We start from the raw sequence: 12450 nt of genomic DNA, 5'->3' as shown, positions 1-12450 counted from the left end.
GTTGTACAAGCTGTATTGACCAGGAAATGGAGAAAAGTAGAAAACCTAGTAGATAAGATTCCTTCTGCTAATCTAATCTCTCAAAGAAATGTAAAAATGCTTCCAAATTTTGTTTTAAGATTTCCTAGAGAAAACAAGCTAACAGATAATAAAACTAAGTTTACTTAAGTTATACATATTTTTTAAAATCTTATACACTTAGAAGGAGTTGATAGTAGGGCATAAACAATAATGAGACGATTAAAAATATTAGCTTTATGGAAAGACCAGACTATAAAGGCAAGGCCTTTGCTTTATACTTGTTATATTGTTTTATGCAATTATTAATTCAACAAATAGTTACTGAATACCTAGTTTAATACTTGGTGAATTGATAGTTCACCAAAGGCAGACCCTTTTTTTCTTATCTGTCACTGTGCTTTAGTTATTCTTATTTGAGTTTTTCCTTATTATATATTGTCAAAAAATCTCCTTAGCTAGGTCACCAAGTTCATTAGACGTGTTGTTTCCGCATAACTGCTGACATCAACACTAAGCTTTCTGTCACTATGTAACAAGGATCCTCTTCCTCCAGCTTTCAGTAACATGGACCTTCTCCCTTTACAGCCTCATTGGCAGTGTCCTCAAAGTACAGAGTTCTACTAACGATCTCTTTACAGTGATTTAGGCATCTTCTAATGTGTTCCTCAAAATCCTTCCAGCCCTTGCCCACTGCCTGGTTCTAAAGCCACTCCCATATTTTTATTTTATATTTGTTATGGAAGCACTCACTTTTAAAACACCAAAATCTGTTATGAAATAACATTTTCAATGTTTGCAGAAGATGATTGCCTACTTAGAAAATTCAAGTGAATCTATAAACAATTCAAAAGTTGCTGGTTATAAGATGGATATACAAAAGTCAATAGCAGTCCCTTGTACAGCTACAATCAACAATAAAGTGTAGTAATAATAAACACATCTATTATGGTATTAACTTACGTTGTAATTATTTACTTTACTTATGTCTCCTCCTTAAGGGAAGAGAGTAACTCATTTATATTTGTAACCCCAATATCTAGCATGCACCTGGGTGTTCAACGAACATTTTTTGAATGAATTATCAGTCGTCATTAGATTCTTAGTATCATTCACATATACTTCTACTGGAGAAAAGAATTAAAATTTAGCTGGCTATTTTTTAAACCATTATAATAATCTCCAGATTTTTGTTCATCAAAGAGAAAAGTCCCAGGTTCAAATCATGAAATGCCATTCTTCACTTTTCACCTATTTGGACTGGTAAAGATTAAAATGTTTGATAATGCACATTGCTGTTAAGGGTAAGGGTAACCTAATATTCTTATAACAGTTGATTGAAGTATAAGGTAGCATAACCTCTTGGCCGAGCAATCTAATATCTAATACAATTTAACATGCTTCTATCAAGTAAGCCTATATCTTGGAATTTATTCTATAGATACTATATACTTATATGTGTATGCAGACCTTATATATAAGACTTGTATAATAAGATTGTTAGTAACAGAAAATAATGAGTTAAACTTATCAGTAGAGAATGATTTAAGTAAATTGTGGCATAACTATACAATAAAATCCTATTCAGGGGCTTCCCTGGTGGCGCAGTGGTTGAGAGTCCGCCTACCGATGCAGGGGACACGGGTTCGTGCCCTGGTCCGGGAAGATCCTACAAGCCGCGGAGCTACTGGCCCCGTGAGTCATGGCGCTGAGCCTGCGCGTCCGGAGCCTGTGCTCCGCAACGGGAGAGGCCACAACAGAGAGAGGCCCGCGTACCGCAAAAAAAAAAAAAAAAAAAAAAAAAAAAAAATCCTATTCAGCTGTCGAGAAGAATGAGGTATACCTATATGAAGGCACATGGACTGATCTCTAACATGTATTAAGCAGAAAAAGCAAGGTGCTGAATGCTCCCATGTATATTAGTTATGTTGAAATATTTGGGTGGGAAACCCAGGACAGTATTGTCCCTGGGTATGGGGAGTGAGGAACTGAAAGGACAACCCAATTTTTCTACATGTCCTTTTATATTTTCTGTATTTATATACTTATATCAAAACTGTGAATTATTTTTTCCCAAAATTCCTTCAATCATTCTTTACTTACTAAAAGATAAATTTAAAAACTGCAACTGACATGACCATTTCTAGAATTTAAGCATAAGTCACACGAAATTTGGAGTATTGTATTCAGTTCTGGGCACAGTTAAAGAGACAATGCCAGGGACTTCCCTGGTGGTGCAATGGTTAAGAATCTGCCTGCCAATGCAGGAGACATGGGTTCGAGCCCTGGTCCGGGAAGATCCCACATGCCATGGAGCAACTAAGCCCATGCGTCACAACTACTGAGTGTGTGCTCTAGAGCCCGTGAGCCACAACTACTGAGCCCATGTGCCACAACTCCTGAAGCCCACATGCTCTAGGGCCCACGCACCACAACGACGAGTAGCCCCCACTCACCACTAGAGAAAAGCCTGCATGCAGCAACAAAGACCCAACGCAGACGTAAATAAAAAAAAAAAGAGACAATGCCAGACCAAAAGGTGTGACACGAGAACAACCAGGAGAGTGAGGAGTGTGAAACCAGTTTAAGAAACTATGTCTAGGGCTTCCCTGGTGGCACAGTGGTTGAGAGTCCGCCTGCCAATGCAGGGCACACGGGTTCGTGCCCCGGCCCGGGAGGATCCCACATGCCGCGGAGCGGCTGGGCCCGTGAGCCATGGCCGCTGAGCCTGTGTGTCCGGAGCCTGTGCTCCACAACGGGAGAGGCCACAACGGTGAGAGGCCCGCGTACCGCAAACTATGTCTATTTAGTTTGGAGAAGATTTGAGGTGATTAAATAGTTATTTTCAAATATTTTAAGAGTGTCATGTGAAAGAGTATCAGAGTACAAAACTAGGAACAACAAACTTGTTACAGGCATACAAATTAAACATTAATATACAGAACTTTCTAATAAATCATACATTTTCAATAACAAAGCATTGCTTTGTAAAGTAGCGAGCCCTTTAAACTAGATAATCCGTACTCAAATGGTGCTTGATATCTGTCAAGGATTATGGAAAAGTGATTTGTGGCCAAATGGGAACTTTGATTATATAACTGCCAAGGTTTATTTCAATTCCAAGATTCTATGATCTAAACTTAAAAAAAAGCTAAGTAGGGTTATGTATGTGTATTTAAGTAAGAACCAATGAAGCTTTAAAGATGAACAAAAATGTGATTTGTCAGTTTGTTACTTTTCTTTCAGTTAGAAGACAATTATGATAAAAATCTGTGATATATACAGTGGGCTTACGTGTACATCAACTTATCAAATGAATCACTGTAATAATCCCAATCTAAATACTGAGATTCTCCGAAAAATCTATTGGCAGTAATTTTAGTTTTTTTAAAACAAATGCAGGGCGAAGCACAGTGAACATTTTTAAATTATAAGAGCTACATTTTCATATATATATTTTCCTAATTCATTTCAAGTTCAGATCAACATTTTAATTTAAATTAGAACTTAAGGCAATTCCTCTTTAATTTACCTTAACTCTTGTATAATTTACCTTAACTCTTGTAGAGTGTTAAATACTTAATTTCAGAATAGGCAAACCCATAAAATCATTATGCACAAGAGAAAACCGTGACTGGAAAGAGCAAAGTATGTATGCTAGACTAACCAATTAGAAGAACTGTTCCAACGGCCAAACCTCCACCTGGAAATGAAACAAAACCAAGAAGAAAATTAATCTACTTTTTCACATTATCTTTAGCATAAAAGTTAGGCATTATCAAGGACAGGTACTTCAATAACTTTAAAATTGCAGTTAAAAACATTTTAATTACCTTTGCAATACTTTGCTTAAGGTGCTATTATGAAATAATTACATATTATATGTAATTATACACTACACATTACAATTACTTTCATAATATACTGTACTATCCTCCTTTCTCCTGTGTTAGGACCATGCAGCATTCAACATAACCGGTTAAGCAATCCATAAATGTTATATTTCGCACTTGCTAATAAATTAGCTCAATAGCTGAGACCTAAATGTGCACAGTAACTTAACTACAACAGAAATACAACATAGAAAAGAAAGGTTACTATAACAGAAATTCCACTTTAATATTTATTCTCAAATTTAATAAGCCTTGGAAAAAAAACCCTGATAATTAAAACGAATTCTTTTTCCATTATTAACAATATACACAAAGTCAGGACATACTCTAAATATTTTTGTCATTTCCAACAAAAAAGGCACAATCACCACAATCACAAAACACATTTTCAATTTTACTAGAAAATGTTATTTTAAATATCTGAATTAGGGTAATACGATCATAAACATATAACTCAAATAGTTTATTAGAAATCAATTTAAAATCAACTTTTAGGAAACTAGAACAACATCAGAAAGATAAAGACATTCAACCATTTGACTCCTGATATTTTGTTTGTAAAACCACTTGTAAAAGTATTACTATGTATAATTAATGTTGCAAATGCTAACAAATTCACTTAGAAATTTAAGAATGTGTACACAAAGAATGAAATGTACTTAAAGTGTAATTAATTTAAAAAGAAACTAAAAATTGTTGGACAGTTGAAGACAATTATTACTAGGGTTTTGTTTGTTTGCACAAAATGGTGAAACATTTAGAATAACAATAAAGAACTTTTCCTCAAAAAAGTTTTGTAGTGGCGAACACTACATAGAAAAACTTACTATGAAAAATTCATTTGATAGTGCTTATTTTTTGCCTTGCAAATAAGCATAAATAACTGTTATGTTTCAAAGAATTTGAAATTTGGTAACATGCATGCACACAGAATACAATCCAACATTTGGGGACTTCATAAAGAAAACATTCCAAATTGTTAGAAAAGAATTTTTTAAAAAATGAAACCAATACATTTATATATTTTTAAATGGATTTTTTATGGAAACAAATATGTATTTTACTTTCACATTGAGATAAGTTCCTTCATTTTAGCATTTAAAGCCACACCAGACTACACAGGATAACTCCAAATGTTGGTCAAGCTAAAAGATTAACATAAACTGAAATACGTGTGGTGATAATAACCATAAAGGATCAGAGCAAATTTTCTTTGGGACAAGATTAAATATTTAATTTAATAGTTTGTGCTACATATAGACCACTACTTTTTAATCCATTTTAAACACTTTAAATCACACTTTCCAACTCCTTACTTCACTATTTTCCCTTACATGCAAAAATAAATATTTAACTACGTAATCATCATTTTGTGTATTTGAGATGAAATAATACAAGCACATAATAGATACTGCAGTGTCTAGTCTACAGCAAGTACTATAAAAAAGTTAGCTGCCTTTCTTTCTATAACTTAATTTTTATAGGAAGGATTTAGATTTATTATCTAAACTTCTTTGGGTCTACATTCATATCTCCTCAAATTAGCAAGTTATATAAGTCCGCCAAGTCGAATAGTTAGAGAAGTATTTTGTGAATTATATTCACAGTGAAATAATGAGAACAGATAAAGTAATAGTTTCCCTATTAAATGAAGTGATACCTTACTCAGGTGACTTGCCCAAGGAGGTACAGTAAGAGCTACCCTTACGAGTCTGGCAATTATTTTCTGACTAGAAACTAAATTATACACTAAAACTGTATCATTAGATAAATGCTGATCACCTTAACAGTAAATCAGACTAGGCTAAGGTAGTTTTCTGTAAGAATGAGTCAAACAATCCACTGTTCCTGATAATTCAGGAACCATCCCTCGAATTTTTAAATTCTCACATATATTAAAATTCTGATGTTTGGAAAATTTGAACATTACTTAAAACAAGATAATATGAAGACAGTTTAATGACTTTTATCAGCCAAATTAATATTCTATCAGGACTTCTACGAAAAGGCAACTCTTTTTTTCTAATGAGCTATATAATGTAAATTCACTAGACTCAAATTTGAATTGGCCCTAGTAAATGTTGGTCATTTGGAAGGTTGGTCATGGGAAATAAGAAGCCACCTTATTATTTGTAAATCAAGTTTTTAATTCTATGTATATGAGGTAAAATTATTTGACATGTACATACACACACACATATAGCAGCAAAGTTCCTCTATTCTTCCAAACTTCATTTTAGTGTGTGACAAGATCCCACATTTCCCCAAAATACTTCTGTAGAAGGTATTTTGAAATAACTCACTTGATATACTGAGGTTCTAGTTATATTTTAAACTAGAGTAAATTTGAATAAGTTTGTAGTCATGCTCCCTACCAAAAACTGAAAAGCTTAAACAACCAATCATGACAAGATGTCTTGACATGGCATGTTCAAGAAAAGTTAGTTTTAATACATCTTTAAATTCAGTAATCCATTAGTAACTTCAAAAGCAACACAGATTTCACACTAATAGTTCCCAATTAAAATAGAAATAAAATAGTTCCTAATAGTCCACTAAAATGTCTGACATGTAAGTAATGTGGTAAGTAAGCACTCGTCTTATTTCTATAATGAAACATACAAAGGAGTAAAATGGTCTTATGGCCTCCTCTTCTCTTTAATCATCTTAGGGAAATCATCAATATTCTAAGTCACTAAGCAAATAAACTGTTGGTTTTACTTCTAGACCTTTTAAAGAAGTATATTAAGTTATTCTTTAGCTTACTAAAAAATATGGGTAGAATATTTTATCAACTTGTAAGACTACATGAGTTTGAAAGCTTGAAGATACTTTGCAAGTCTGATATCTTAAAGTATTAATTTCATCAAGCTTTTACATTTTAAAAAAATGACAGCATTTTGTCTTAAAACTAGAAAAAAACCTGATAGTGTAAAAACATCAGAAAATTTAAGATTTTAAGTGTCAATATCTTTTTTTTTTAAATATGAAGGAAAGAATTTTTAAAAATTCATGTGAATAGTTAGAACGTGATATATTAATTTAGAGGGAGAAAATTCAATCCCACACACTTTCCCCCAAAAATCTTTAATTAAGCTATAAATTTAGGGTGAATGAGGTCAAATTAATATATTAGAATATTAAGGTCCAGAAGTGGTATCTTATTTTACAACAAGGGCAACTCGTTTTTCAAAGTTAGAGGAAGTAAAAGGGAAAAGAAATAAAAGTCAGGAAAGATAAGTGATTTATACCAGTCCTTTCCTGTGCTCTCTATAAATGGTTTTGCTTAAAATTATAGAAAGGCATTTTAGGGAAAATGCAACGTTAAAAACCAGTTCATATTCTTGGTTCATGGCAATATCCTTAACTACTTAACTAATGCCACACTTCAAATTAAATTGCAGTTATGTCATTAACAGGTCTACTTTTTCTTCTCTCTCTAGGAGGTATGAAACATCCCAACAACTCCTGATTATCACAACTATTGGCTGGGCAAATATGGAAATCAAAAAAGACAAGCCATCAGCAATGAGAATGGTTCTGTAGATTAAATTACACAAAACAATTTTACATAGCAATACAAGGGAATAAGCTACTTTTACTTTAAATGTACGGCTATCAATTGTTAAAATGTCACAACCAGGATTATGTTAAATATATAATCCAAGATCAATGCATATCATCCCACACTCCAGATTAAGATATAGTGGAGCAAAGGAACTACAACCACTAGTATTTATTTTTTCACAGCAGTGTTGAAAATGGCAGCTACCCTCAAGCTTCTTCAGAGTCCTCTTCCTGGACTATTATTTACCCCTAATCCCTATTTCCATTCACTTGACTGTCAAAATTTTAAAAGTTCTGAACAGCACAGAGTTAAGCCAGTTAAACCTGAGAAGTCATCGTTCCTTCGAACATCTCTTTGAAGGATGAGACTGGGGGTTAATATGGTCCTAAAATGAACTATATATCCTAGAAAAAGTGAAATTCTGCCAGAATCCTTTACCTACTGTATAATCTCTCTTTGGAAATTCCTGGAAGAAGAAAAATGAAATATTTACATATGGTGTCTTCAAATAACAACATAAATGTCCTGGAAAGGCAGGAATGAGAAACTGGGTTAGGAAATCTCAGAACTTAAAAAATTAGCCAACTTGGGAAAGGTATATCGATATCTAACAATAAAATAAGCTGTCAGAACAAAAATATTTAATACAATTAGATCATGTAAAAGATACAGTAATAGGGAATTCTCAAGTTTATAAAACAGTTTCGAGTAAGCAATGGAAATATTAGCATATCATCAAATAACTAATATTCAATTAGCCTATATTATGCCTTTCAAATATGTTTTGCATCTGCACTTAAAATTACAATAATGTCCCAGTGGCAGTAGTAAAATATCACTGCAGTGTATGTCAGTGACAATACAATATTTACTTGTTACGCAGTAACCACAGAATATATATAGGCAAGAATCACAGTATCACAGCATAGTTTCATCATTCTAATATCATAAAATCCTACTGTCATTACATTTTGTCACAATATGTTTATATTAGACTTGTCACAATCTGAGTCAAATAACATTTTAGAACAACAATATAATCTGAATTGCTTTTACTTTTGTGTATACACATTAGCAGCCAAATGTTTCACATTCAAATAATGGTTTAATGAAAAACAAATGTATAGGGTTTGCTCCATAGGGCCACACAAAATAGAAAAATCAAAATACAAAAATGCCTTAAGAAGTTAAGAACAACTGAAATACTTCTGGACAGTTTATTATTCCAAATGTAGTAACTCCTTTTATAACAATGTCTTCAACTTCTGGGCAATCTGAGAATTAACTGTATACATGCAAAACATATTTCAAAATATCCAAAAACCGATACTTATTTCAATCATCTTAATGAACACTAATTTTTACCATAAGCTTGTTAGAGTCAAATTATTAGAGTCCCCATCCCCAAGCAAATCTGGAAAAATTTTAAATTACAGTTCAAGTTTATATCACTGTAGAAACACATGAGGAAGGTGCTTTGGGTCACCTTTCTGGTGGGTGCTTTAAGAGATTATATGGTTAAATCTTTAGGCTTAGATTCAATAACTGGTTAAAAACACTTGAAAAGAGTTCTCAGAAATTTGAAACAGTTGCAGCATAGTGCAGAGCACTAAATGTGGAGCTTAAAGATCAGCCCAGATTGTCACTAGTTTTGTGACTCTGTTCATGTTAGTTAATCTCTGAGTCTGATTTTAGAACTCAAACACATAATTCCATCCTATGTGTTTCATAATCTCTTGTCCAGGCTTTTTCCTTCAACCAAGAACTTATTTAGAATCTACTACGTGCAAGGTACTGTGCTAGGCACATTTTGTTATTCTAATGAGGAACTGAAAGTATAATGTTAAAAATGTGACCTTTTTGTTTGGAGAGTTTCAAGATCAAGTGAATGAAGTTACATATCTCCATTGAGTTACAAAAAGGAAAAAGAAAAAAATTAAAGACTAGGAACAGCCTCCAACCTTTAAGTTTAAATATAGGACGACACCAAGTAAGGCTCACAAGGGAAAGACAGTGAGACAAATATTTGCTAACTAGATATTTTGAATCATTTCTGTTTATAGTACCATGCAATTAAGGAAGGCAACAGTCTTGAAACAATTAAGGGAAAATACTTAGATTTATGTAGAAATAACCAGGATCCAATTAAGGTCATGAAATAACAGAGGCAAGAAGCCATACTCTTTTTCATTTTCTATTGCACTAAACCTATCTGAAAAGCCTACCTGCGGGGAAAAAAAATTACAGAGAGAAAATGTCAAGGGAAGTACAAGAACAAGCAATGGCATTTGTAATATTTTATGAAAGTGTACAAGGCTTAACTGACACATCTCACCCTATAAAAATGTTATGAAATATAAACATGGACCAATTTTAGTAAAGTAGCATTCTGATAGGAATTAACTAATTTACAAGCCTTATTAACACTGCAGCTTTGTCCTACCAATCTAATCTGTTCAATCTTGTCAACATAAGTTATGAATCAAGCATATTCTTTAGTAGCCTTCTTATGAAAAATTCCAGAGATTATACAGGAAAGCCTAAAAACTGGACTTCTTTTTCTTGTCAAATGTGAATTAATTTTAAACATATTGTTTGAGATGTAACTCTGGGAAGCATAATACATAGAAGAAAAAATAACAAAAACAAATATGCATGTATTTAACGCAGATGCTGGGTATGACTGCTAAAGTCAAAGACCGGCTTTAACTACTTTGGATCCACATAAGCCTTTAACACACATTCTCTTAAAGTCAATATAATTTGTTTAAAGATTCAGAACCAGGAGATAAGCAGCCTGGTGGTGGAGAGGGGAAGTTACTTTCTTCAGCATTTTCTAATGAAGCCCATCTCTCACAACTGATACAAACTTTTGTTAGTCCAAACCGTGAGCTACCTGGGGTTGGCAGAAGGGTTCATTCACAGACCAGGACGGGATACTAGATCAACGCCAAACCGTTTCCAAACATTAATGATTCCCCTTGACTAAGAAGCATGTCAGGGTAAAAGCATGTAGGTTTCCTGTCGTAATCTAGAAAAAAGCTGGCGGGCACCAGAGTAGGAAGTGGGAGCACGAAAACAGATTTAGTTAACAGCATTTAGAAGTCTCCATGCAACCCTTCCTCCCCTCCATCTCCATCAGACCGGGCTATCCTCTCCACGTCCGAAGGCTGAGAGGTCAGAGAGAAATGTGGGGTCAGGGTGGCTCCCCCGGGCAGGTCCCCTCCCTAGTTTTCCCTCTGTTGAGCCCAGATCTCCGTTCTGAACCGACCTAGGAGCTGGTCCAGGGCTGGGAGCCCGGTTGATACCAGCAGCTGTCCATTCCGCACCGACGGTCGTGTCCCCGCGATGGACACCAGTCGAGAGCAGCCGCTGTCGGTACCGCTGGCTCTAGGACCCCTCCGCTGGAAGCTGGTGACGCTGTTCCTGCTAGCCGACACCACCATAGACCCAGTACTCCTGGTTCCCGTGCCGCAAGTCGCCGCTGCCGCCATCTTGGCGCTTCCCGCGTTGACCCAATAGGAACTCTGGGAGCTCAAGCCTCGGGTCTGTCAGAGCCAGCCCCAAACTCCCGCCTCCTTGCCTCCTCCTCGGCTCCCGAAGCCAATAGGACTAAGAGTTCCCTCCCGAGTCAACCAATGGCAAGGCGTATTACTGAGAAGTGCATTCTACGCCAGGACGACGGACTTCTTCAAGGCCCAGGTGAGAAAGAGACCCCCTGAGTCCTGCGTGAGAGACTTCGGGGTTCTTTGGGACTAGAGGTGGGTAATATCATTCAACGTTTTTCTCGTTTTGAGTGCCCTCATTCACGCTGAATTAAAGAAAAGGCTGGTGGAGCGGTATATCAAGCAAATACCAGTAGGAACTTGCACTTTTCTCCGCTCAGTGTTAAAGAGGATACTCCCTCCCACCCCGTTCTCTTCTGATTTTTTGGGAGAATATTCCCTCCGCCATCCTCTTCAGGTCTTTTTCTGAATGGCTGTGTAATATGGAAAGGATTGGAACTCTTACCCTAGCGACTTGCTTGTTGAGCCCCTGGGCTTGGTTCCTCAGTGCCTGTGACAGGTGGGTTAGATTTAGACGTTAGAGTAAAAACTCCTGAGCTTTGAGGCGATTTGGTTTTCCCCCGTTTCAAACAGCAAATAACAAAATGCACCCCTCTGACAAGTCCCCGTGAGTAGCTTTCGTTAATTTTAATTAGTGCTTCTGGAAGTCTTAGACCGCCTTTCCATAAGTGGTGTGAATGATAAGTGTTACTCTGACAACCTTGTTCACACATTTAATTGTCTTTTGCTGTTAAGGCACCTGCAAATAACAGAAAATACTTCAGGGTTTTTTTTCCCCGAAAAACTGATAAGAGTTAGATGTGTACGTGCTTTCTTTTTCAAGTGATTTATGAACTCTGAATCAAGAGCTTATTAGAATAGGAAGTTTAATTCCTATTAAAATAGAAAAAAACATGTAATTTAGAACTGTGTCCTTAGATTCAAATTTTGTTTTCAAAATTTTGACCTGGCCAGGGGTAGGGGATTGGAGTAACTGATTTTTAAAGGCATTCATGATTGACAAGTGTCTAAACTAAAAAAGACTCACAAATTATGCTTGCACTAATAGTTATTGTTGGTTTTGACAGTGATCTGTGATACTTTTAAAATACATCCAAACTTCATGGAAATTCTTGCCGTTGAATTGTTTTAAATCTCAGTGACCTTTCTAAGACTTTTTGGCTGATTCTATTTGATAAACTGAGATCATATTTCTAAATAGTGACTGGAGTTTTTCATTTGGGATGGTGTTTGTTTTTTAAAGAAAAATGTTCAGAAAAGAAAAACTAAAACACCTTGCTATTTAACAATATATCAACTGCAAAGCTTGATCAAGGTTTAGATGCTTTCACTTAGAATCTCACCAGTATAAATCTGTAATCTAAATTGTTCAGTAAATAGCTGTTGAGTGTTTACTGTCTGCTTG

The 12450-nt window shown here is 35.1% G+C and overlaps 2 protein-coding genes across 6 annotated transcripts in view; one reads left to right on the top strand and one right to left on the bottom strand.

Annotated features, from left to right (window-relative positions):
• Positions 1-11002, bottom strand: part of ELP4 (elongator acetyltransferase complex subunit 4) — a 257937-nt gene extending 246935 nt beyond the window's left edge. The window contains exons 1-2 of one of the 2 annotated variants that reach the window (XM_032638892.1): positions 10751-11002; positions 3686-3721 (exon numbers count right to left, since the gene is read on the bottom strand). In XM_032638892.1, coding sequence (XP_032494783.1) covers positions 3686-3721; positions 10751-10973 — 259 coding nt within the window. In that variant the 5' untranslated portion in view covers positions 10974-11002. The remainder of the gene's footprint in view (positions 1-3685; positions 3722-10750) is intronic. The other variant, XM_032638893.1, reaches the window with a different exon arrangement.
• A 131-nt stretch (positions 11003-11133) lies between these two features.
• Positions 11134-12450, top strand: part of IMMP1L (inner mitochondrial membrane peptidase subunit 1) — a 75080-nt gene continuing 73763 nt past the window's right edge. For 2 of the 4 annotated variants that reach the window (XM_032639293.1, XM_032639290.1), the window contains exon 1: positions 11143-11181. The gene's annotated coding sequence lies outside the window, so the exon portion shown is untranslated. Of the gene's footprint in view, positions 11241-12450 lie in introns of all 4 variants that reach the window. The other 2 variants (XM_032639292.1, XM_032639289.1) reach the window with 2 other exon arrangements.

The sequence above is a fragment of the Phocoena sinus genome, chromosome 8 (genome assembly GCF_008692025.1).
Source record: "Phocoena sinus isolate mPhoSin1 chromosome 8, mPhoSin1.pri, whole genome shotgun sequence".
Taxonomy (NCBI): Eukaryota; Metazoa; Chordata; class Mammalia; order Artiodactyla; family Phocoenidae; genus Phocoena; species Phocoena sinus.
The sequence above is the reverse complement of the archived record's forward strand: the minus strand, read 5'-3'. Positions and strand labels throughout refer to the sequence as shown.